The following is a 26453-nucleotide window of genomic DNA, read 5'->3' as shown; positions in this document are numbered from 1 at the left end:
TACTAGGGATGGAACGCTTCTGTCTCCGGGCTATACTCCCAGACCTATTTTTTATATTTTATTTGGAAACAGGGTCTCTTAAACCAGGGAGGCTGGCTTCGAACCTGTGTGATCCTCCTGTCGCTGCCTTCCAAATGCTGGGCTTACAAGCTTGCGCCACCCCGCCCGGCTGGTCCTTTCTTTACTGTCCATGAGCTATTTGTGGGCAGTGTTACATATGCACATCTTAATTCTTAATTCCAGGTCATTCTTCCTTCTTTGGCATGGTGGTTTTTCCTAGTTTACACCATATTGCATTAGTATAGTTTTTAAAATGGTAGCACAGAAGCCGGGCATGGTAGTGTGTGTTTGTAATCCCAGTATTTGGGAGGCTGAGATAGGAGGATTGCAGAAGCCTTCTGCAACTTAGTGAGACCCTGTTTCAAAATAAAGAATATAAAATCGGGTTGAGGGTGTAGCTCAGAGGTAGAATGCGCCTGGGTTTAATCCCCAGCACCATGAAGAATAAAAATAAAAATAAAACGGTAGCATGGAATTGACTGCTTGCTGATCTGTTACTTTTGGTAGGTGTGGGATTCATTCTGTGCTTAGCTATTTATTTTTTGTTTAATAATAATATGATATTTTAGCATATAATTAATTCACCAGTCTTTTAAATAACAGGTTCCTTTTGTTGGGTGAGTTCCAGGATTTCTAGCACACCTTTTGAGTATTTTCTGACCGTGGTAGTTTACAAATTACTTTACAAATTACTCGGGGGCCTTTGTGAAGATTTTTTTAGCATTTGAATTGACAGTTTCCTTGAATACTGGAGGCTGAATCTAATGCTAGCTGCTCAGTTGTTTCACCCTTTCGCAAGTCTCTGGTGAAGTGATTTAATAAGTAATATGCTTGGGGTCACTAAGCTGGTAAACAATCACAGCAACCCCTATTTTCTGAGCCTCCCTCCCATTTCCCATTGCTTCCTGCTGTGGAATCTGCTTATTACCTTCATTAAGGGATTGGATTGGCTTTGGAATAGCCACCTGCAGGGAGTCACCTTGGGATCTTTGTGGATTATTATAGTGGCTTGAGTTCTTTCAGAACTGGTCCATTCTGCTGATCTTAAACTATCATACTTTGAGGCAGATAAAGGTCTTAATAATGATTTTTCTGTGCAGTCTTTATGTGTGTGTGTGTGGTACTGGGGGTGGGACCAGAGGCTTTTACCTCCGGGCTATACTCCCAGACCTATTTTGTACTTTATTTGGAAACAGGGTCTCACTAAGTTGCTGAGAGCCTCACTAAGTAGCTGAGGCTGGCTTCAAACCTATGTGATCCTCCTGTCTCAGCCTCCCAAGTGCAGGGATTACAAGCATGCGCCCCCATGCCTGGCTTTCTGTGCATTCTGTATCCCAGCCACATTGCAAAGAAGACTTATACTTACACTTTGTAATTCTGGGAGCAAATGGGGAAAGGAAAAAAACAAACAAAAAAAAAAACAGGGATGGTGGAGTGATTTCCCAAGTAAAAATAATGAGAGCAGCATTCCTTCCTGATACTAAGTTTGCACGGGTATCTTTATTGAATCTATCAGAGGGTGGTGAAAAAGAGACATTTTGTGCTTTGTTGTGGGTAGAGGCAAATAATAAAAACCTGAAGCTGGGCATGGTAGCTTGTGCCTGTAATATCAGTACTTAGGAGGCTTAGACAAGAGGATCTCAGGTGTACAGGTTCAAGGACAGCCGCAGCAATTTAGCCAGACCCTATTTCAAAATAAAAAAGGGTTGAGGATATTACTCAGAGGTAGCATGCCCTTGGTTTCAAAAGAAAAAAATTTTTGTATTTTTGTATATGTGTATGGTACTGAAGATTGAACCCAGGGACATTCTACCTCTGAGCTATACCCCCAGCTCTGTTTTATTCTTTATTTTGAAATAGGGTCTTACTAAGTTGTGAAGGGCCATACTAAGTTGCTGAGGCTGGCTTTGAACCTGTCATTCTCCTGTCTCAGCCTCCCGAGTACTGGGATTATAAGTATGTGCCGCCATGCCATGCTAAAAGAAAATAATTTTTTTATGGTACTGATAATTGAACCTAAGAGTGCTCCATCTCTGAGCTATACCCCTTGCCATTTATTTATTTATTTATTTATTTATTTATTTATTTATTGCGGTACTCGGGATGGAACCCAGGGACATTCTACTTTCGAGCTATACCCTCGCCCTATTTTTTATTATTTTTAAACAGGGTCTCTTTGAGTTGTAGAGGTCCTCATTAAGTAGCTGAGGCTGGCCAAGAACCACGATCCTCCCAAATGCTGGGATTACAAGTGGGCGCCACCACGCTGTCTTATTTATTTATTTATTGGTGGCACTGGGGGTGAAACCCAGGGGCTTTCTACCTCCAGGCTGTACTCCCAGACCTATTTTATATTTTATTTGGAAACGGGGTCTCACTAAGTTGCTGAGAGCCTCACTAGGTAGCTGAGGCTGGCTTCAAACCTGCACAATCCTCCTGGCTCAGCCTCCCAAGCGTGGGGATTACAAGCATGTGCCACCACACCCGGCTTATTTTTATTTTTGAGACAGGCTCTGGCTAAGTTCCCATACCCTGGCCTCAAATCTACAATCCTCCTGTCTCAGCCTCCCAAGTACTGGGATTACAGGCATGTACCATCATGCCTGGCAGAAATTAAGGTTTAAAGCGATTAAATAAACACCATGCTCTATAGTCCTTTTCATTCCACGTCACAGTGCATGTGGCCATGGTAACTTCTGTGCAGTCCACTTTGGAAAGGCAAACTACACAATTTTGGTCCCAGACAGAAGCCCCATCCTGTCTGCCTTTTCTCAGAGCATAGCAGTGCTAGAAACCCTCTGCCCTAGTCACTTGCAATGACTGCCTTTTTGTCTCTTTTTTCAGTCCTAGTCACCCACTAGATACTATCTTGTGAAGGTACTTTCTTGAGGCAGAGGGTTCAGAAAAGCTTATCTGATGAATCCTGTCTCCTGTACAGGAGTACTAGGGGGATCAGAGTCTCTTTAATTTTGATGAGCTTTGTCATCAGTTTTGATGAAGGAACCTACAGTAATTAAACTGCGGGGCTGTTTATTCTCTATTTTCGGCATTGATAGACTTTGCTCAAACTGCTTTCTTTCTTGATTGACTTGCCCTTTGGGGCAGAATACCGAGGCTGAAATGAATGTGTGGGTTTCTGTATTGCAGTGTTCAATCTGTCATCTCTCCTAAACCGCCACACTAAGAAGCAGCCATTTAATTGGTCAGACCCCAGGGGTGATATTTTGGTACTGCTCCATTGGTTAGAATTACTTTTCCCTGAACTTCATAGCAGATGCTGAGATCCCTCTGCAGATATTTGTCATGGACTAGTTGGAACCAGGGAGTTTCCAAGAACATTTATAACTTGGGATTATTATGTATGTTTTTCAGTTGTTTACAGCAGCTCCCAGTTTAGGAAGAGAGCTCACTTAATGCTGGCGGGAAGTGCGGCTCTCTCCTTTCCCCTGTTCATAGTCATTTTAACACTTCACGCTCCAGGGCCCTCTGGCCTTCTGTTTCTTATCCTTTTGTTGCTTCTCCTCCCACCTTGGTTGGGCTGTGCAAAGCCCCACCCCAACCTGGGTGCACTCGATAGAGGTCAGTTTCTTTCATTTCTAGCACCTTTTCTCCGTCATTTTTCTTATGTATTTGTTGTTTTGTGTTTATTTGTGTTCTTTGCAGTTCCAATCACAACACTGTGACAAAGCCATTTGAAGCTGTCTGAGCCTTTGATGCAGGGAAGGGATGGAGGAGGAGATGACCTTGTTCCTCTTCCAGGCCTTTCCCTTCTGGTGTTCGACTGCTGTAGTAACGAACAACTTAACATTTTTCTCTTACCTTTTAGAAGGTCAATCTGTTACTATTCTTTCTTGTTTTTCCTGTAATCTTCCAGACATTGTAAGAATAACCTCAGCATGCCTGCGGCATGCTACTCTTAGTTCTTTCCTGAAGGTTATTGCTGTGGTTAGATGTATTTAAAACACTTATTTGCTGATCATCTTGGAATCATAATTGTGGTGTTTTCAAGCATGAATCCTCCCCATTTAGCTCTATTGCTGTTACCATTAGTTAATTAAAGAAATATGTGGTGATTGCACTTAACTGACATAAGTCTGAGAGTAAAGTTATGAAGTGGACTCACTACTGTTTCATGTTTCACCTTCCACACCATAACTATGGGAGAAAAATGCTTCTAAAAGAATATACACATTGTTAGCCATGGATTGCATGTAGCCTGCTAGAACGCTCATTCCCTGGAACTTGCAGTGTGGCTCCTTGCTTGTCATTGGTCCTCCTGGGTCTCAACTGTGTTGGCAGAGAGTAGGGTGGAACTGATGCTCCAGTGAGTGAACTAGCATACAGGGAGATGTGTTAGGTGCTGCAAAATCACAGGTTAGGGTTTAAGAAAATGATGTGTGAGGGCGTTAGTTGGGAGCAGTGGTCCATGCTGAGAATACTTGAGAAGATTCCTAACGCCCAAAAAGCATGACTTTTTTTTTTTTTTTTGTGGTACTGGGGGTGGAACCCAGAGGCTTTCCACCTCTGGGCTATACTCCCAGACCTTTTTTATATTTTATTTGGAAACAGGGTCTCACTAAGTTGCTGAGAGCCTCGCTAAGTAGCTGAGGCTGGCTTCGAACCCATGCGATCCTCCTGTCTCAGCCTCCCAAGCGCGGGGATTACAAGCGTGCGCCACCACGCCAGGCTAAAGCATGACATTTGAAAGACTGAGAATGATAGGGTAGCTACAGCTAAGAGCAAGGAAACTAAGGCCCTGGACACTGAGGATTTACTTTTATTATGATTTAATAGTTACTCAGTGAGGCATTTAATAAGAGGAAGGTAACAGTAGTAGTTGCAGTTGAGATGATTAAGTCAAAAGACTTAATCTTGGGCTGGGGAGTGGTAGAGTGCTTGCCCTTGACTAGCATGCATAAAGCTCTGGGTTTGACTACCAGCAGTGCAAAAACAAAACAAAACAAAAAACCAAACCAAACAAACAAAAATACTGGTTTCTCTTACTCTTTTTTTTACCAAGTGCCCAAGTGTTAAATGGTTGGCTTGGTTAGCTGGCCCCTTTCAGTGTCCTCAGAGCAGGTAGGAATGAGTATTAAGTACTTCCTGTAGGTTACTTTAGGTGACTTATGTTATCTTCTCTCATAGGGAAGCCCTTGAATTACTGGTGCTAAATGTAGGCGGTATGGTACAAGTAGCCCACTCATTCTGTGGGACCCCAAATTAGTCACAGAACTTGTGTTCAGCATCTACTATTCACCAGCTTTGTGACTCAGATCCAGTTACTAAACCCTCAGGGCCCACTCTCTTCATTCACAAAATGAGCATTTTAATTCTGATATTTGTAGAATTATTATATTAAAGGAGGCAGTAAGCTGGAATCCCAGTACTTGAGAGGCAGAGACAAGAAGGTCACAGGTTCACGACCAGCCTCCGCTACTTAGTGAGGCCCTCTGCAACATAGTGAGACCCTGTTTCACAATAAGGAATAAAAAATAGGGCTGGAGCCAGGCATGGTGGCGCATGCTTGTAATCCCCGCGCTTGGGAGGCTGAGACAGGAGGATCACACAGGTTCTAAGCCAGCCTCAGCTACTTAGTGAGGCTCTCAGCAACTTAGTGAGACCCTGTTTCCAAATAAAATATAAAATAGGTCTGGGAGTATAGCCCGGAGGTAGAAAGCCTCTGGGTTCCACTCCCAGTACCACAAAAAAAAAAAAAAAAAAAAAAAATAGGCTGGGAGTGTAGCTCAGAGGTAGAATGCCCCTGGGTTCAATCCTCAGTAGTGCAAGGGGTGGGGGGGGGAGCAGTAGGTGCAGATATAACTCTTTTGGCTCATGTGAGGTGTTTTGGAATGTTTTTACTTTGTTCTTAAAAAATAAAAATTTCTAAGGTTCTCTAAGAAGGGACTTGAGGAACCCTCAAGTCTGAATAACTCTTCTAATTTTCCCTTCACTGGCTTCAAGCAACAGCCCAGGAGATTCTCTCTCCCCTAAAGCTTCAGTCATTAAAGCATAATTTGAGGAGTGGAATAGAGAGGAACCTCTTGACTAGTGTCTTTGAGTCATTGATGTTGGTGTGTGTATAAGACAATTTGGAGTGAGGCAGACATTTCATCCTCATTAACCCCGTGCCTTATTAGAATGCCTTTCATTTCCTGCATGTCCAGCACTGCCCTCTGATCTTTATGGATGATTGAGAAGCCAGTAAAGGTGTGACTCTTCTCTGTACTTGGCACCTCCTCTGTGACCAGCCTGTGAGGTGCAGGAAGTTTATGCCTGTTAGCATGAAGCTGAAAGAGGCAACTTTCCCAAGCTTAACTCAGTGTGTGAGCCAGGATTTAAGGTCAGGTCTGACTGATTTTAAACCATCCCCAAACTATTTTGTCTTCTAAAAATTTATCGCTCAAATAAAATTTTTATCTAGGAAATATGCATTATCCATTGCCTATATCCAAATGACTGTCAGGGAGAAAAAAAACCCACACGTGCCTATTAGGATTTGAAGCCCCTGTAAATGGTTTCCTCTGTTGAGTTCCAGCCTGTGAAATATGCCTGTTGATGTCTGACCCACGTACTGCTTCAGCAGGGCTGTTTATTCATGTTTAACCTTGAGTTCCAGAGTTCTACTGTACACTTGCCTCCTCTGTGACTTAGGTGTTCTGAATTCTTTATTCCTTAATAGATATCTCAGAAGGGATCTCAGTGTCACAAAGAACATGCTCCAGTGCCCCACGCCCGGCCAGTGAGACCAGTTGGTGCTATGGTTTGCCCTGCAGGTTGTTTACTTACAAATGCAACAGCAGTTATACTATTTTATGCTCCTTGTGTTGTCATCAGCATTTTACATCTCCCCCAAGTTAGGGCGGATACTGCAGGCAGGTTTGCTGGAAAATTCCAGTTGCAACTCTGAGATTCTGCTTTAAATTTAAGTGTCAAGGGATTTCAAGTCTCTTGCCTGACCAATTTATTTTTGAAAGCAAGCTGCCTTCCAAGTTGAGAGATGATTATAAATTTCAGGTGAGTTATCACATGGATAGTATCATAAGCTTTGTCGGGGTCCTGCTCTGCAAAACAAACGCTTTGGGTGACAAGACACTCCTCTTTTTTTTTTTTTTTTCAGTACTGGGAATGGAATTCGGGGGCATTCTACCTCCAAGCTACACCCACAGCTTAATTTTTTATTTTTTTCTTTAATTTTTTTTTTTTTTTTTTGGCAGTACTGGGGATGGAGGCCAGGGGCATTCTAGCTCTGAGCTACACCCCCAGCCCTAGTTTTTATTCTTTATTTTTGAAACAAGGTCTCACTGAGTTGCAGAGGGCCTCACTAAGTAGCTGAGGCTGTCCAGGAACCTTAATCCTCTGGTCTCAGCCTCCCAAATGCTAGGATTACAAGCATGCACCACCATGCCTGGCTTATTTTATTTTGAAACAGGGTCTCACTGAGTTGCAAAGGGCCTCACTAAGTAGCTGAGGTTGTCCTTGAACCGAGATCCTCCTGCTCAGTCTCCCAAATGCTGGGATTACAAGCGTGCACCACCATGTCCAGCTTAAACACATGGGTTGTTGCCATTTTAGAATGCTTGTCATCTCAGCATTTGGGAGGCTGACACAGGGACACTGTTTCAAAATAAAGAATAAAAAATAGGGCTAGGGATATAGCTTGGAGGTAGAATGCCTCTGGGTTCCATCCCAGTACCAAAAAAAAAAAAAAAAAGAATTACAGCTTACAGTTTCATAACTTCTTTAATGTGCTGCTTATTAAATGTTTACTATTGATTAAGTACTTTATGAATGTTGTTTCTCATCCCTACAAATACCCTCCAACGTGGCAGATGTTATCTCTTTTATATAGGTGAGGAAACAGACTCAAAAAGTTTAACCTAAGGTTAGTTACTCACCCTTCATTTTTCTTTTTTCTTTCTTTCTTTTTTTTATTTTTTGGTGGTACTGGGGATGGAACCCAGGGGCCTTCTATTTCTGGGCTACACTCCCAGACCTATTTTATATTTTATTTGGAAACAGGGTCTCTTGAGCCACCTGAGGCTGGCTTTGAACTGGAGCAATCCTCCCGTCTCCACCTCCCAAGCCTGGGGATTATAAGCGTGCATGCACCACCACACCCGGCTCACCCTTCATTTTTCATAAAGGATTTTTCTTACAGTTACTTTGTTACTATAAAGATTGAGAAAATGCTTTGGTTTTAAGGAGAGAGAAATACTACTTGCTTCGTCAGCTATATAGCATTATATTGATCAAATATGAATGTCCTTTGACCTCAGTCTGTTCATTCCACAAATTATTTGTGTGCTTTCTATGAAGTGGCACTGTGCTGAATGCTGCAGGTAAAAACAAAGACCAGGTTCTTGCCCTGGGAGACAGACTACAAAACCAACAAACAAATGTAATTACAGATATGATAGATCTGAAGGAAAGCAACAGGCAGCAAGATGGGGATGGGGGGTGGGTCCCTAGAGAGAGGCAGTGTGTTGAGGATGGGAAGGAGCAGTAGAGGTGGAAAGGGAACAGGTGCCCGGCCCAAGGCGGGAAGAGCTAAAGGTTCACTGTGTCTGGAAGCTCAGGAAGTGAGAAAATGAGCACAGCATGAAAGGGAGAAGGGTCTCTTAACCTTGTGAGGAGTGGGGATGTGTATTTAAAATGTGTGGAAATCCATTGAAGAGCTGCAAATCCATGTTACAGGGAAGGGAGAGGGTGGTGCATTAGGGAGCAAGGATAGGAAAGAAGCCGAGTTGGGAGACTTCTTTCTTCCAGGAACCACCCTAGGCTCTGGAAGTACAGTGGAACACAAAGCCCCTGCCTTCCGTTTCCATGCACTTAAGGAAGGCAGTTAACATGTTGAACAGATAGTACCAGTTAATACCAAATGTTTCTTATGCATGAGATGAGGAGGAGCCAGCATGTAGCGTTCTTGGGAGAACAGTCCAGGCAGAAGAAACAAACAGCAAAGCCAGAGGGCCTGAGGAGGGAAACCCAAGTAGTCCATGAAAGATGATGAGTTAGCCCGCCAGGCTGGGGGAGGAGATGAAGGTAAAAATCTGAATGTTAAGCTCTAGCCTGGCATTGAAAGCCACTTGAGGCACAGATGGAGCAGCAGCTCAGGACAGCCTAGACGCACCAACATTTGAGTACTGGGGGGCAAGACCCAGCAAAGGGGCTTTGAGGTAGGAGGAAAGCCAAGGACATAGAGTTCTGGAAGCGAAGCACTGGCTCAAAGGAGGGTGATTTGAGAAGGAGGGAAGGGTTACTGTGTCCAGCACTGCTGAGAGGCTGAGAGACGTGTCAGTTAGGTCTGGCCACTCAGAATTCCCCGGTGACCTTGGAAAGCAGTTAGGTGGAATGGTCAGTCAAGCTAGATTAGGAGAAGGTTGAAGAGTGAATTAGAGGTTAAGGAACTGAAGTCAAATATTTGCAGAAAGTTTGATGTAGAACACAGCAAAAGAAAATGAGCTTTAATTGGGGGAAGGGTATAGGATCAGAATGGTTTTATTCTGTTATTTATTTTTGTGTGTGTGCCACTGGGGTTTGAACCCAGGGCGTTCTACCTCTGAGCTACACCCCTGGCTCTCTTTTTATTTCCAAACAGCGTCGTGTTAGGTTCCTGGGGATCTCACCCCTTGCTGAGGTTGTTCTCAAAGGTGAGATCTTTCTGTCTCAGCCTCCCAAGTACTGGGAATACAAGCTTGCACCACCACGCCAGGCTTTATTTATTTTACAAAGTATAAATATTCTAGGTGCTACATCCCCGTGCTGGGTGTGATGGTAAATACCTGTAATCCAAGTACTTGGGAGGCTAAGATAGGAGTATCATAGGTTTAAGATCTGCCTCTGCAGTAGTGAGACTCTGAGCAACCTAGGGACACTCTGTTTCAAAATGAAAACCAAAAAGGTCTGGGGTTGTAGCTAGGAAGTAGAATGCTCCTGAGTTCAATCTCCAGTACCACAAACATATACTCATGCAAATAAATAAAAAATAAAACTCCTAGCCAACATGGTGGTGCACGCTTGTAATCCCAGCATTTGGGAGGTTGAGACAGGAGGATCATGGTTCGCAGACAGCCTCAGCTACTACTTAGGCCCTTTGCAACTCAGTGAGACCCTGTTTCAATATAAAGAATAAAAAAACAGGGCTGGAGGTGTAGCTTGAAGGTAGAATGACCCTAGGTTCCATTCCCAGTACCACAAAAATAAATAAACCGGGTGTGGTGGTGCACGCTTTTAATCCCCGCGCTTGGGAGGCAGAGACAAGAGTATCACGCGGGTTCGAAGCCAGCAGCGCACGCTGGCTTAAGAGACCCTGTTTCCAAATAAAAATATAAAAATAGGTCTGGGAGTATAGCCCGGAGGTAGAAGGGCTTCCAGGAACCCCAGTACCACCAAAAAAATAAATAAATAAATAAAATGAATAAAAATAAAAAAATACAATAAAACTCCCATATATACATTGCCAGAGAAGTACATAAAATGTAAGTGTACTATTTGATGAATTTTTCATAAAGCAAACATATCTGTCTAACCAACACTCAGGTTAAAAAAATGGAATGTTACCAGAAGAGTCTCTGTGCCACCTTTCATCTGTTATCCTATCCTAAGGATAACTACTGTCCTGATTCCTTTTTTCCCCTTTCCTTTTCCTTTTTTTTTCTCCCCTAGACAGAGTTTCACTATGTTGCCCAGGCTGGTCTTAAATTCCTGGGCTCAAGTGACCCTTTTGTCTCAGCCTCTGGAGTAGCTGGGACTACAGGCATGTACCACCACACCTGGCTATATATCCTGACTGCTACACCATAAGGTAGTTTGCCTGGTTTTGAATATATAAATAGAATCATCTAGTATGTGTTTATTTATATCTGCTTCTTTCACTCATCAGTATATTTATAAGATTTACCTATATCAATATTGAATGTATTTGTAGTTTATTCTGACTGTTGTATGAACATACCACAATGTACTTCTGTTGATAGACCTTGCATTGTTTCTATGTTGGAGTCATTATAATAGCAGTTCTATGAATATTCTTGTTTACTTTCTTCTTCTTCTTCTTTTTTTTTTTTTTGGTGGTACTGGGGTTCCTGGAAGCCCTTCTATATCTGGGCTACACTCCCAGACCTCTTTTTTTTATTTTTGGAAACAGGGTCTCTTAAGCCAGCGTGGCTGGCTTCGAACCTGCGCGATCCTCCTGTCTCTGCCTCCCAAGCGCAGGGATTACAAGCGTGCGCCACCACGCCCGGCTACTTTCTTCTTCTTTTGGTGAATGTATTTCTGTTGGAATTATAACTAGAGGTAAAATTGCAAAACCATGGAAATAAATGTATGTATTTGTATGTGTGTATGTACACATATACACACATATATTTCTTTCTTTCTTTCTCTCTTTCTTTCTCTCTTTCTTTCTTTCTTTCTTTCTTTCTTTCTTTCTGGAAGCCCTTCTGTCTCCGGGCTACACTCCCAGACCTATTTTATATTTTTGAAACAGGGTCTCTTATGCCAGCGCGGCTGGCTTCGAACCTGTGTAATCTTCCTGTCTCTGCCTTCCAAGCGCGGGGATTACAAGTGTGCGCCACCATGCCCGGCAGCACACACATATATTTCTGAATTGCTTTTATTAATTTACACTTCTATCAGCAGTGTTAGCGTTTTCGTTGCTCTTCATTCTTACCAAAACTTGCTAGACTCTCTTCCATTTTAGCCATTCTAGTTAGTGTTCGGTAGTAACACACTCTGGTTGTAATTCATATTTGCCTAATGATGAGGAAGAGTTTTTTTTTTTTTTTTTGTGGTACTGGGGTTCCTGGAAGCCCTTCTACCTCTGGGCTACACTCCCAGACCTACTATATATATATATATATATATATATATATTTTTTTTTTTTTTTAATTTGGAAATAGGGTCTCTTAAGCCACCGAGGCTGGCTCCAAACCAGTGTGATCCTCCTGGCTCCACCTCCCAAGCACGGGGATTACCACCACGCCCGGCCGAGAAAGAGTTTTTAAAAACTTGGGAGATCCTGGAGCAGTGCCGGAATATTTGATAGGAAAGTTCCAGTAGAGATAGAGCCAGAGACTAGAAGGGGATGACCTACAGGGTGGGTAGACTTTTTTTTTATTTTAATAAAATCAGGAGTACTTCTCTTGTAGCCTGCAGAGTATAGGCTTCCGGGGCTTCGCCATGTAAGTTCAGATCCTGTACTTGCTACCTCTGGCTGTGATCTTTAGTACCTTTTCTCTGTATCTTAGTTTTCTTTCCTGCAAGTGGAAAGACTAATCTACCTTGTTGCAATCACATGAGATTACACAAGGTAAAGTACCTAGCTCAGTGCTAGCAGATAAGAAGCAATCTTTTAGTAGAGAACAAGTGCTTTCTCCTTCTCAAAATATGTAATACTAGCCATGTGTGGTAGCACATGCTTATAATTCCAGTACTTGGGAGGCTGATACTGGAGGATCACATGGGTTCAAAGCTAGCCTCAGCTACTTAGGCCCTCTGCAACTTAGTGAGACCCTGTTTCAAAATAAAATAATTAAAAAAAAAATTGGACTCGGGGTGTAGCTTGGAGATAGACTGGGTTCAATCTCCACACATCACCAGGCGTGGTGGCGCACGCTTGTAATCCCTGGGTTTGGGAGGCGGAGACAGGAAGATCACGCAGGTTCATAGCCAGCTGCTCTGGCTTAAGAGACCCTGTTTCCAAATAAAAAAAGAAGTTATAAAATAGGTCTGGGAGTGTAGCCTGGAGGGAGAAGGGCTTCCAGAAACCCCAGTACCATCACCACCAAAAAAAAAAATCTCCACACATTAAAAAAAAAGTAATTACCTACCAGTCATTTAGGGAGGCTTAGCTAAGCCTTTTTTTTTTTTTTTTTCCTGCGGTACTGGGAATGGAACCCGGGGACATTCTATCTCTGAGCTACATCCTCAGCCCTATTTTTTGTCTATTTGTTTGTTTGTTTATTTATTTATTTATTTATTGCGGTACTTAGGATGGAACTCAGGGGTATTCTACCTTCGAGCTACACCCCCAAGCCTATTATTATTATTATTTATTTTATTTTATTTTTTTGGTGGTACTGGAGGTGGAACCCAGAGGCTTTCTACTTCTGGGCTATACTCCCAGACCTTTTTTATATTTTATTTGGAAACAGGGTCTCACTAAGTTGCTGAAAGCCTCACTGAGTAGCTGAGGCTGGCTTCAAACCCGTGCGATCCTCCTGTGTGAGCCTCCCAAGCACGGGGATTATAAGCGTGCGCCACCATTCCTGGCTATTCTTAATTTTGAAACAGGGTCTCACTAAGTTGTGGAGAGCCTCACTAAGTAGCTGAGGCTGGCCATGAACCTATATCCTGTTTCAGCCTCCCAAATGCTGGGATTATAAGCATGCGCCACCGTGCCCGGCTGTTTTTTATTTTTGAAAAACGGTCTCACTGAGTTGCGAAGGACCTCGCTAAGTAGGGGAGACTGCCAGCTAACCACAATCCTCTGGTCTCCGCCTCCAGAATGCTGGGATTACAAGCATGTGCCACCACATCCAGCATAGCTAAGCCATATTGATAGGCCTTTCATAGCATTTCTTTTCAAAGCCTTCGTGATTGTACTTTAATTGCTTTTCAAGGCAAGATGAAGCCAAGCTCATTCTGTGTTAAGGATCCATAACGTGGGATCTTTCCTTTATGCACGTAGAGCATAGATGCTTTTACTCTTTTCAGGAATACACCCTCAGTAAACTGGAGGTGATTCTGTAAGGCTTGCTATACAGCCACCTTTTGATTTGCCCTGTCAAAAGGCTGTTCTTTGAGTTTTGGGGTGTTTTAGTTAGGTGTTTTTCAGGGATTTCTGTGAAGTCTTACACAGTAGGCTCACTATAAGAGTGTTCGTCAGGAAGTGGCTGTTTTTGCAGCCAGGGAAGTCTCGGGTTGCAGAATCGCCTTGGTGCACCAACGGCAGTTCATTATGATCAGAACAGATTGGAAGAAGACCTCGGGGACTTAACCGCCTTTGTTTTTTGGGTTCACAAGATGGTTTGGACTTATGTAGCAAACTATTGAGACCTTTCTATTCCCCTCTCCCCTTTCTGGGAAAGCCCCTGACAGCCACCTATCCACTTTAAGTTATTGGCCTGGGGCCTGCGAACAATTGAAGAGTTGTTTTAAAATTATCTGGTGATGTGAGCCTTAACACGGAGAAGTCACATCTTCTACCCCTTTGCCTCTAACCATAACTGTATTCAATCCCTGTACTAGATCACTTATCTCACACTGTGATTTGCCTGTTTAGCAAGTTAAATCTCCCAAGATACACCAGCATACCCATCCAACCGACAACCCCGCACGCTAGCTGATATTCTGGCTTCTCTTACTTCAGGTTGTTTCACAGGAATAGTAAACTTTTCTTGTTCACCCCCAGCCCTAGATTTTGTTCCCTTCTCCCCTTCAGGCAGAATAGGAGAGCCAGGCAACTTTCAGACAAGTACAGTAGGAGAACAGTTATACTGTTCTTAAGGATTAAGTCACAAGCGCATCTTTTCAGAGGAGGAAGAGGAGAGTCCAAGCAAGAATTTCCAAGTCCCCAGTGTGATACTAATTTTCTTTTTTTTTTTTTTTTTTTTTTTGCGGGTCTGGGGATGGAACCCAGGGGCATTTGACCTCCGGGCTACACCCCCTGCCCTATTTTTTATTCTTTATTTTGAAACCGGGTCTCGCTGAGTTGCAAAGGGCCTCACTAAGTAGCTGAGGCTGTCCGCGAACCGCGATCCTCCAGTTCTCAGCCTCCCGAATGCTGGGATTACAAGCGTGCGCCACCACGCCCGGCTCACTAATTTTCTTTTAAGATTAGATGATGCAGGTCAGAGAGTAAAGTTTTGGTTTGTTTTTATTTTTGTTTTTGTTTGTTTGTTTTGGTACTGGGAATAGACCCCAGGGGCATTTTACCTCTGAGATATACCTCCAGCCCTATATTATTTGTTATTTTGAAACAGAGTCTTACTAAGTTGCAGAGGTCCGCAGTAGGTTGTTGAGGCTGGCCTGAAACCTGTGATCCTCCTGTCTTAGCCTCCCAAGAACTGGGTCTACAGGTAGGCACCACCATGCCAAGCTAGAGAGTTAAGTTTTTCAATGTGCTTGCCACACCCTATGATTAGCTCCACTTTGAGCCATAAAATCAGAGGCTGCATGTGGATCTACCTATTTGGAGCTGAGGGATGAAAAATTATTGCCAAGAAAAAGTGTTTAGCTTGCATGGCATTGTCAACATTGCAACAGTTGTCATTTAGGCTTAGAGCTTGCCAGTTTGGTAGGAGAGTACTTCTAACTGACCACATTAGCAAAGGTTTCCTTTTCGGTATTCAACTATCTGTCAACAAGAGTAAAAGCCTAGTCTAGTCTGCTGACTGCGGCGAGCCTGTTCTGTTAGACTGAGCACATCTGAGGTATTGTAGCACTGAGACTCTGGCCACCTGTTCCTTCTCCCCAGAGCCCTCCCCACCACTCACACCCAGGGTAAGACTTTGTGCTTCTGACCATGAGGCTGTGGGACTATAGGATTCAAGTCTCACAGGACTAAGTCCTCCTTTTTGAGAGTAGCCAGATGCCTGAGTAGGCAGGTAGCTAGCTTTTCTTTCAGAGTGCTTAGGGGAGGCCCTTGGGCGTAGAAGGAGTGAAATGATGTGGAGTAAGGGGCTCTGTTGGCTGGGAGCCGACGATGGCCGAGTTAAGTGCCTTTCTGGGCCCCCAGCCTCCTCAGGTCAAGGAGCTTGTCTGTGGTCTCCCTGGCACCTGCCACATAACTGGCGCTTCCTGAGGGCTTGGTGAAGGAATGAATTTCAACAACATATAGCCTTCCCTTTTTTTTCCTGCTGCTTATGCCTTACCAAGTGGGTCTACCCATTTTATGGCTGAACCCTTACCTCTTAGGACAAATTTACAATGTGTAGATTCTTTATTTGAAGGAAAAATTCCTCTCTTTGAGTGTGTGTGCATGTGTGCGTGCATGCGTGTGTGTGTGTGTGTGTGTGTGTGTGTGTGTGTGTGTAGGGGGTAGGGGATTGAGTCCAGGGCCTTGTGTATACTAGGCAAGTGATCTGTCTCTGAGCTATACTCTCATCCCCAGAATAGTCTTATTTTCTTCTTGTGTCTAGATCTTTATTCTCTTCCCTTTTTATTTTATTCTTGTGCTTTTTTGTTGCTAATTCTATAAACTTCTTGTTGGTCTCATCTGCCTTTACCTCTGCTCCACTCTGGTGAAAGAGGTGACCCTTCTCCTGCCCAGGAGGACCCCACCCCTAGTCTGATCATTTGATCACTCTTTCTACCCATGGCCCTTTTTCCCTCGGTGACTGCCAGTTTCTCTCTCCCTCCAGTCTCTTAGTCTTTGGGGATGTCTTTTGCAGCCGGGGTATATGCCTACATTTACCTTGGTGATCCCGGGTCCTCTTTAGCTAATGCTTTCTCTCTTTCACAGTCAGGTTTCTGAAAGAGTAATTTGTTCTTGGAGTCTTGCGAGTTCTTGCTTCTCATTTGCTTTCCAACCTGTGGTTATCAGTCAGTGTCTTTCTTCCTAAATTCCTCAGGCAGAGAGTACACTCACACTTCCCTGGAGCCAAGTCCTTGGGCATTTTGCACTCCTTGTTATATTTTGTGCTCTGGGTCATCTGATAACATTGAAAAAAAAAATTTTTTTTTATTGTGGTACTAGGGATTGAACCCAGGGCCGTTTTACCTCTGAGATACACCCCTACCCCTATGTTTGTATTTTGAAACAGGGTCTTACTAGGTTGATGAGAGTCTTACTACTTGCTGAGGCTATTCTTAAACTTGTGATCCTCCTGTCTCAGCCTCCCAAGTACTGGGATTACAAGCATGTGGCACCATTCCTGGTTGATCATTTCTTTCAATTAATTAATTAATTAATTAGGCGGTACTGGGATGGAACCCAGAGGCATTCTACCTTCGGGCTATACTCCCAGACCTATTTTTTTATATTTTATTTGGAAACAGGGTCTCTTAAGCCAGCATGGCTGGCGTCGAACCTGTGCGATCCTCCTGTCTCTGTCTTCCAAGCAGGGGGATTACAAGCGCCATCACTCCCGCCCGGTTGATCATTTCTTTTTGAAACTGAAAAGACTCTTCCAGTTCTCCCACCTCTGAGAGTTCCTCCTCCCTTTTCTCTCTTCTTTTTTTTTTTTGGTGGTACTGGGGTTCCTGGAAGCCCTTGTACCTCCGGGCTACACTCCCAGACCTATTTTTACATTTTTATTTGGAAACAGGGTCTCCTAAGCCAGCGCTTGCGGCTGGCTTTGAACCTGTACGATCCTCCTGTCTCTGCCTCCCAAGCGCGGGGATTACAAGCGTGCGCCACCACGCCCGGCTCTCCCTCTTCTCTTTTCAAGGCCCTCTTCTCCTGACCTAGATCACCTCCTCAGTCCCCTGTCCACTCTGGCTTTATGTAATTCCAGCAGGCCAGGGATCCCCCAGCCTTTATTGCTAGCCCAGATGTGTACATGGACCCACATGTACACCAGCATGTCCCACAGGTATAAAAGTCACCATTTGAATTCTCTGCCCCTGCTTTCATCCATACACACACATATATGTGCCTACTCCTGAGGACATAAATGATTCCACAAATTATCTTGTTGTGTAATTAAGAGACCCTTGAGCCAGGTGTGGTGTCACACACTCATAATCCCCGTACTTGGGAGGCTAAGACAAGGAGGATCTTGGTTCTTGGACAGTCTCAGCTACTTAGTGAGATCTTGTTTCAAAAGAATAAAAAGATAGGGCTAGGGGTGTACCTTGGAGGTAGAATGCCCTGGACTCCATCCCTATTTCTGCCAAAAAAAAAAAAAAAAAAAAAAGAGAGAGAGAGAGAGAGACCCTTGGATTTCTTTTTTCGTCCTCTTCCACTTCATTCAGGTAATCAGCACATTCTGCTCACTGTGTTAGAGCTCTCTGTCCCTCTCTCATATGCCCATATCCTGTATCACCACCTCTTGCCTCTGACTGTAGCAGCTTCCTGCTCTTAACCCTCCCCTTGCTGCTCTGCTCTCTCACCACTTTCTCCTGTGAGTATGCTCTAATATGCAAATAAGATTGTGAAACCTGACCCCTGGAGACTTCAGTCATCAGTCACGGCCCATTTCACATAAGGTAAAAATCCAGATTCCTTACCTTGGAACTCAGGGTTTTTCCATGGCCCCTTGTTTACTTGTGCCCCCTTCTCTACCCCCACTTACCCTTGAACTAACATTTTGTCATTTTTCTAATGCCATGTTGCCATGTTGCATGCTGTTTGTTTTTATTTTTGAAAATTCCTTCTATTTGTGGTTTTCTGGTGAATTTCTGTCCATTCTCACATTAAGGTTTAGCATTTCACTTGAGAAGTCTTTTCTGGTCATGCCACTGTCCCTGTAGAGCCAGTCACTTCCATTTTCATAGCCCCTGCCCCCATACACTGTACAAATCTCCTTACATTTCAGGGTGTTCACTTTATATTCTAGTTCCCTGACTAGACCATGGGCTCTGTGAGGTAGATACCAAGCTCATTCACTTTGCACTGGGCAGGGCAGAGCAGGGCCTTGGGCCTTGGTAAAGGCTCTGTGCAGATGGGAATGTGAAGCCAGTGAATCACCTCTAGCCAGAGCGCCAAGTGGTAATTGTGGTGACACCTCCAGGTTTGCTTTCTACTTTTGCCTTCCCAGGAAAACTGGAGTTAGAGACATTGTTATAGTGCAGAGAGCAGCAGCTGATGTTGATTCAGTGCCTCACGGCCTGCAGGTTGTCCACAGGAGAAACTGGAAGGTGTGGCCCGTGAGAGGGAGATGGCACCACCCACAGCAGCAGCAGAGCAGGGCTGGGGACCCAGACCTTCTGGTTCCAGACCTGGCCTTCCTCTCACCTTTGCACTCTGTCTTCCATGCTTTTAGAGAATTACAAAATTCCTTTCTCAGAAGCACACTGCTCCTCTGTGGTTCATTCTCTTGCCAATAAAGAACTCATTTACTTTTATTTTTTTTTTTTTTGGAGGTACTAGGGAATGAACCCAGGGGCATTCTACCACTAGGCTACATCCCTAGCCTGCCCGCCCGCCTGCCTCCCTGCCTGCCTGCCTGCCTGCCTTCCTTCCTTCCTTCCTTCCTTGGTGGTACTGGGGATGGAACCCTTCTACCTTCGGGCTACACCCAGACCTATTTTATATTTTATTTGAAAATAGGGTCTATTAAGCCAGCAAGGCTGGCTTTGAACCTGCGCAATCCTCCTGTCTCTGCCTCCCAACCATGGGGATTACAAGCGTGCACCACCATGCCTGGCTTTTTATTCTTTATTTTGTAACAGGGTCTCACTAAGTTGCAGAGGGCTTCACTGAGTAGCTGAGGCTGGCCGCGAACCTGTGATCCTTATGTCTTGGCCTCCCAAGTACTGAGATTACAAGTGTGTGCCACCATGCCTGGCTAGAACTCATTTACTTTATCATATACTGTGTGAGGACCTCTTTATTATTTCATGTGAACTCCGTGTGTGTGTGTGTGGGGGGGGCAGACAGAGAGGGAGAGATGCTGGGGATTAGACCCAGGGTCTTCTACCTCCAAGCTACACCCCCAGCTCTATTTTATTTTGAAGCAGAGTCTTGGTAGGTTACTGAGAGTCTTAACTACTTTCTGAGGCTGTCCTTGAAACTTGCCTTTCCTGTCTTAGCCTCTGGCTCTTCTTGGAAATTTGAGCCTTGAGACAGGTAATATTGAGTCACAGAAAAATGTTTTTGATGTACAGGAAATTGAATGAAGTTGGTGAAGATTTAAGTATTGGATGTGACTCCTTTGTTCAGCAGTCCTTGTCACACCATCTGTGTATATGTATGTGTATACACACACACACACACACACACACACACACACACACACACACACACATACAGGGTACTGGGGGGTACTGGGGGTGGAACCCAGGAGTTTTCTACCTCCTGGTATACTCCCAGACCTATTTTATATTTTATTTGGAAACAGGGTCTGACTAAGTTACTGAGAGCCTCACTAAATAACTAAGGCTGGCTTCGAATCTTTGTGATCCTTCTGACTCAGCCTCCCAAATGCTGGGATTACAAGCGTGCGCCACCATGCCTGACTACACCACCTGTTTAACTGGGATCTGTAAGGCTGTCACACTCCCTGTTCTTACAGGAGTCACAGGCCAGTGGGGGAGACAGATATAAATCAAATATGCCTATTAGAACAAGACAAGTTGTGCCAGGTGTTCCACACCTGTAGAACATAACCTATACAGTTATATACAGTTATATATATGTGTTATAACCTATACGGTTATAACCATCTTGGACCCAGGAAATTACTTCCTCTGGCTGAGCCCCATTCTTTTCTAAATTTAATTAAATTTAATATTATTTATTTAGCTGGGCGTGGTGGCGCACGCTTGTAATCCCAGCATTCGGGAGGCTGAGACCTGGATGATCGCGGTTTGCGGACAGCCTCAGCTACTTAGTGAGGCCCTCTGCAACTCAGTGAGACCTGGTTTCAAAATAAAGAATAATAAAAAAAAAAAAATAGGGCAGGGGGGTGTAGCTTGGAGGTCAAATGCCCTGGGTTCCATCCCCAGACCCGAAAAAAAAATTATTTATTTATTGTGGTACTAGAGATGGAACCCAGGGGCATTCTACCTCTGAGCTACACCCCCCAACCATATTTTTTATTTTTAGTTTATTTTTTGCGATGCTGGGGATGGAATCCAGTGTTCCATGGATCCAGGATGGATTACAAGTGTGTGCCACCATGCCTGGCTTTTATTTTATTTTATTTTAAAACAGGTTTTTGCTTATTTTTTTGAAACAGGTTCTTGCTGGCCTCAAACCTGTGATTCTCCTGTTTTAGCTTCCCAAGTACTGGGATTGTAGGCAGGCACCACCATGCCCAGCTCGCTCGCTTTCTTTCTTCCTTTCTTCCTTCCTTCCTTCCTTCCTTTCTTTCTTTCTTTCTTTCTTTCTTTCTTTCTTTCTTTCTTTCTTTCTTTCTTTCTTTCTTTCTTTCTTTCTTTCTTTCGTGGTACTGGGGTTCCTGGGAGCCCTTCTACCTCCGGCCTACACTCCCAGACCTATTTTTTATATTTTTTAAATTTGGAAACAGGGTCTCTTAAGCCAGTGCAGCTGGCTTTGAACCTGCGATCCTCCTGTCTCCTGCCTCCCTTACGAGCCTGCGCTACCACGCCTGGCCCATTTCTTTGTCTTATAAAATGGCCACCAGTTGACCTCTTAGTTCCTTCTCTTACTGTGTCTTTGAACTATAAAAGTGCCTTTGTTAAAACTGTGAGTCAGGAGACAGAGCAAAAAATAACATTCTTTTGTGTGAACTGATTATCAAGTGATAATGCTGAACATTTCATGTCTTACTTCCATAAGAAAGGAGTTCAGGCTCAGAATGTCCACGTCTGCTGTAGAAAACACACTCCTGTTTCACGGCAGTTCTTCCTTCGCATTTTAGTGGACCCTTTTAACACCTTTATAGGTTATTCTGACCTAGAGGTTATTTATATCTCATTTTCAGTAGGTTATTTATGCCTTATTTATTATGTTTTAGCAACTTAATAGTTGAGGGATTGTATCCTCGTTGTTCTGTAATCATAAAAATCATTAACTCCCTTGCCTTCAATACCTGTTTTTGATATGCAAAATAGGAATAATAATCCAAAACTTCTTCAACTCACAGATTACAGACTTAGTGAGGGGCAAACTTTTTTTCTTTTTTTTTTTTTTTGCGGGTCTGGGGATGGAACCCAGGGGTATTCGACCTCCGAGCTACACCCCCTTACACCCCCTGCCCTATTTTTTATTCTTTATTTTGAAACCAAGTCTCACTGAGTTGCAGAGGGTCTCACTAAGTAGCTGAGGCTGTCTGCGAACCGCGATCCTCCTGTCTTAGCCTCCCAAATACTGGGATTACAAGCGTGCGCCACCACGCCCGGCTCGAGGGGAAAACATTGTTGAGCATCTGCTACACACACAGTGTTGCTAGAGTACAGTATAGGTGGGAATAGGTAGCCCCTGCCTTAGAGGGATTGAGTAGAAGAGAAATTGTCTGTGAAAGGAACTATTATACATGTTGTCATAGAAATCTGTCTCAAATTGGGGATACACATGGAAGAATAGTTAGTTGTGCTGGCTGGTGGGGGTGGGGGAGTGAAGGGGCAACTTGGCCTAAGGAAAAAGACCGGAGGTGCAGAGTTAAAGACTTGGGCTTTTGAATCTCGGCTCTCTCCATATTAGTTTTCTCTATATAGCTATGCATCTGAATTCTTTCAGCCTGGCTTGCTTCATCTGTATGTTTTGGGGGGTTTGGGTTTATTTGTTTTGAGACAGGGTCTTGCTAGGTTGCCCAGGCTGGTCTCAAGTTCCTGGACTCAAGCTATCCTCTTGTCTCAGCCTTTTGAATAGCTGAAACTGCTGGGCGTGGTTGTAATCCCAGCATTTGGGAGGCTGAAAGAGGAGGATCGCGGTTTGAGGACAGCATCAGCTACTTAGTGAGGCCCTTTGCAACTCAGTGAGACCCTGTTTCAAAATATAGAACAAAAAATCGGGCTGGGTGTGTAGCTCAGAGGTAGAATGCCCCTGGGTTCCATCCCCAGTACCGCAAACAATAAATAAATAAATAATGAATAGCTAAAACTACAGGTGTGGGCCACCATGCCTGATCTGCCTCATCTATATAAAGGAACTAATAATATATTCTCCTTGTGGTCAGTGTGAGTGTGGAATTATATGTGTGTGTGTGTGTGTGTGTGTGTGTGTGTGTGTGTCTGTGTGCGTGCAATAAAGTTCTTTCTGTCTAAGCTTTAGAGATAAGGTAATGTTTCTAAATAAAGGGGATATTAAGTCAATTTTAATTGCTATTATGCAGAGTTAGACTTCAGATGAAACCCAGTTAGTAATCAACAATCTTAGAAAAGTAGTTACCAACTTGGCATCTGTCCTGCCCTAGCAGATAGAGTGTTCCTATTCACCTTTCCTGTGGAACAGCAACTACGGTGGTAAAGGAAGTGGCAAGAAATCTATGACTCTGAAAGCATCTCCTCTATTCTACTCAGTGGGGGTGGATTGAGTATCCCTGCTCACCTGTACACTTGGGGATGAATACTGTGGTCCTGGTGTCTGAACTCAGACTTTTCCCACTTCTTTCCTTGTACCAGATTTTATCATGTGGGCAACCTGCTGCAACTGGTTCTGCTTGGATGGACAGCCTGAGGAAGTCCCACCAGCCCAGGGAGCCAGGACCCAAGCCTATGCCAACCCTGGGTACAGCTCCTTCCCTTCTCCAACAGGCTTGGAACCAAGCTGCAAGGCCTGTGGTGCCCACTTTGCAAACACAGCCAGGAAGGTGAGTGATGCCTTTTCCACCCTCTCTGCCCTACAGCCTCAGGACCACACGCATGGCCTCTGTACCCCACCCAAAGCACATGTCACCTGGCCTCTACCTGTTCCTTGTCCCTTCCACAAGGATGTTCAAGAACAGCTGTTTAAGTGAAAGCTAAGAAGAGATATCGAACTAGTAGGCCTGATGCAGATATCAGTTTTGCCACTTACTAGCTCTATGACCTAACCTCTCTTGAGATTCACTTTCATGATGTGATAACAGGAGTAGCCATGTCCTCGTGTTGTGAGAATAAAATGAAATGAGTTATAAAGACCTCCAGCATGGTGCTTGGAACATAACAGGCACCAGTGTCATCTTCTTAAGACACTGTCCACCTTCATAAAAGGCCTGACTGCACATTAACCTCTTCTTGTGGGAAGCCATGTCAGGCATGTCTCGGGCACATCACTATACTGTAGCAGATTCCTTTGAGGTGCTCTGGGGCCGTGCTTCCTTCATCAACGCGCAGGCAGTAGGATCATTGGGGTGGTGACGGGGTGAGTGCAGACTGTCCCTTTGTGAGCGCCCAGAGGTCACACATTTTCTCTTCTGTAGAATGAGGGGTGTGTGTGTATGTTTCTGGGGATGGAACTTAGGGGCATTTTACCTCAGAGCTATACTCCTAGTCCTATTAGATGTTTTTAAATTTTGAAACAGGAAGTTGCTGTGACTGACCTCAAACCTGTGAACCTCCAGTCTCAGCCTCGCAGAACTGAAATCATAGACAGTGCCACCAAAATGGTGAAATATTACTTTTTAACCACCTACTCTATGCAGAGGGCAGTTTCAAGATTTAGCTTTTTAATTTCATTTAGATATTTTTTTTTATCACCATGCCTGGTACTATTTTATTTTTTAGGTTTTTTTTTGGTGGTACTGGGGTTCCTGGAAGCCTCTTTTACCTCTGGGTTACACTCCCAGACCTATTTTATTTTTGGAAACAGGGCATGGCTGGCTTAGAACCTGTGTGATCCTCCTGTTTCCACCTCCCAAGTGCAGGGATTATAAGCGTGCGCCACCACACCCGGCTTTTTAAAAATTTTTTATTGGTGCATTATATTCATACATCATACTGGGGTAAAAAACTTGTGTGTACATACATGTACACATCACCGATTTAACCCCTACCCAATTCCCACCTCACTCCCTCCCCATCCCTCCTTCACTTGCTTGGCTTAGTGGTTGACTTCGATATGTTTAAGAACATTGCGTGTTTTAGAGAATTTCCTTCTTCCCCTCTCCAGTCCCCTCATTTAGGTTGTCTTGTTTGCTCCTCTATAGGATTTCCTTTTTCATCTAGAGTTCCTCCTATGACCCATTTCTCCTTAGCTTTCACATATTAGGGAAAGCATCTGATTTCTTATTTTTGTGACTGACTAATCTCACATAGCATAATGTCCTCCAGTTCCATCCATTTCCCTGAAAATGATGTAATTTAGTTTTTTTTAATGGCTGAGTAAAATTCCATTGTGTACATATCTCACAGTTTTGTAATCCATTCATCTGTTGATGGACATCTTGGCTGGTTCCATAGTTTGGCTATGGTGAATTGTGCAGCTATGAACATAGATACACATGCATTAGTTTGGTAGTTTGGTTTCCTTTCTTTTGGGTAGATACCCAGAAGTGGTATTGCTGATGTTGAGCATTTTTTCATGCATTTATTGGCCATTTGAATTTCTTCTTTCTTGAAGTGTCTATTTAGTTTGCTTGCCCATTTTTTGATTGGATGATTTTTTTTTTTTTTTTAGTGTTGAGTTTCTTGAGTTCTCTGTATATTCTAGATATTAGTTCTCTATCGGAGGTGTAGGTGGCAAAAATCTTCTCCCATTCTTGTTGGCTCTCGGTTGAGGTTCTTGATAGTTTCCTTTGCTGAACAGAAGCTCTTCAGTTTCATGCAATCCCACGTATTGATTCGCCTTTTAATTTGTTGTGCCTTTGCAGTCTTGTTGAAAAAGTGTTTATCTGTGCCTATGAGTATTTTCTATAGTGCTGGTTTTGAAGACATAAATTCCTTCAGTTTCTGTTTGTCTTGGAAGCTTCTTATTTCCCCATCTAATTTGATAGTTTTGCTGGGTAGAAAATTTTTGGCTGGAAATTGTTTTCTTTCAGAGTTTGGAATATGTTACTTCTAGCCCTTCTGGCTTTCAGACTGGAGTGATTCTAATTGGTTTGCCTCTGAATGTCACTTGGCCTTTTGTTTTTGTTGACGTTAAGATTCTCTCCTTGGCTTCCACATTGGTCTTTTGACAATTATATGGCATGGGGAACCTCTTCTCTGATCCTGTCTAAAGGGAGTTCTATAAGTTTCCTGGACCTGTGTATTGACCTCTTGGTCTATGTTTTGAAAATTTTCTGCTATTACTTCCTTGAAGAGATCTTCCTTGAAGATCCCTTTGGTTTAACCTTCTTTTCCCTCCTCTATTCCAATTATTCATAGGTTAGCTCTCTTAAAATGGGCCCATATTTCTTCAATGTCAAATTCCTGCTGTCGGATTTTTTTTTTCTAAATTATAAACTATGTGTTCGTTTTTGGAGTGATCATCTTCTTGGAGCAGATTCTATCCTCCATGTGGTCTAATTGATTGTTTATGCCTTTACTTCAATGATTGCATCCTTTCTTTCTTTTAAACTTTCTCTATATTCTTTTCAAAGGTCCTGTTTTATTTCTACAGTTATATTCCTGATTTGATCTTCTGGGGATCTCTGAATTTCTGTGTTTTAGGTTCTGATGTTGTGGGGTTGTGGGCATTCATTGCTCCATTGTTATTCCTCCTTCCCATGATTTTAGAAGTTAGTGCCTTCTCTGGGTTCTTCCCTGGGTCACTGCGACTTCACTTAGGGTGCTCTGGATCTCGAGTCTGTGGTAATCTCAGTCATCACTATTCCTTTACTGGGTTGTATCGCAAAGTCTCAGACCCAGGGAGTTAATCGAGGCTGCGCGAGACCATGGGGGTTCCAGGCTGGGTGTTTTCC

The 26453-nt window shown here is 43.6% G+C and overlaps 1 protein-coding gene across 4 annotated transcripts in view; it reads left to right on the top strand.

Moving 5' to 3' along the window:
* Window positions 1-26453, top strand: part of RFFL (ring finger and FYVE like domain containing E3 ubiquitin protein ligase) — a gene marked incomplete at both ends in the record, with an annotated part of 85230 nt that overhangs the window by 39209 nt on the left and 19568 nt on the right. For 2 of the 4 annotated variants that reach the window (XM_080712313.1, XM_080712310.1), the window contains one exon: window positions 23254-23441. In XM_080712313.1, the coding sequence (XP_080568439.1) occupies window positions 23262-23441 (180 nt within the window). Of the gene's footprint in view, window positions 1-23253; window positions 23442-26453 lie in introns of those variants that run through there. The other 2 variants (XM_080712312.1, XM_080712311.1) reach the window with 1 other exon arrangement.

Source organism: Muscardinus avellanarius, assembly GCF_963383645.1.
Source record: "Muscardinus avellanarius genome assembly, chromosome: 16".
In the NCBI taxonomy this organism is placed as follows: domain Eukaryota; kingdom Metazoa; phylum Chordata; class Mammalia; order Rodentia; family Gliridae; genus Muscardinus; species Muscardinus avellanarius.
The sequence above is the reverse complement of the archived record's forward strand: the minus strand, read 5'-3'. Positions and strand labels throughout refer to the sequence as shown.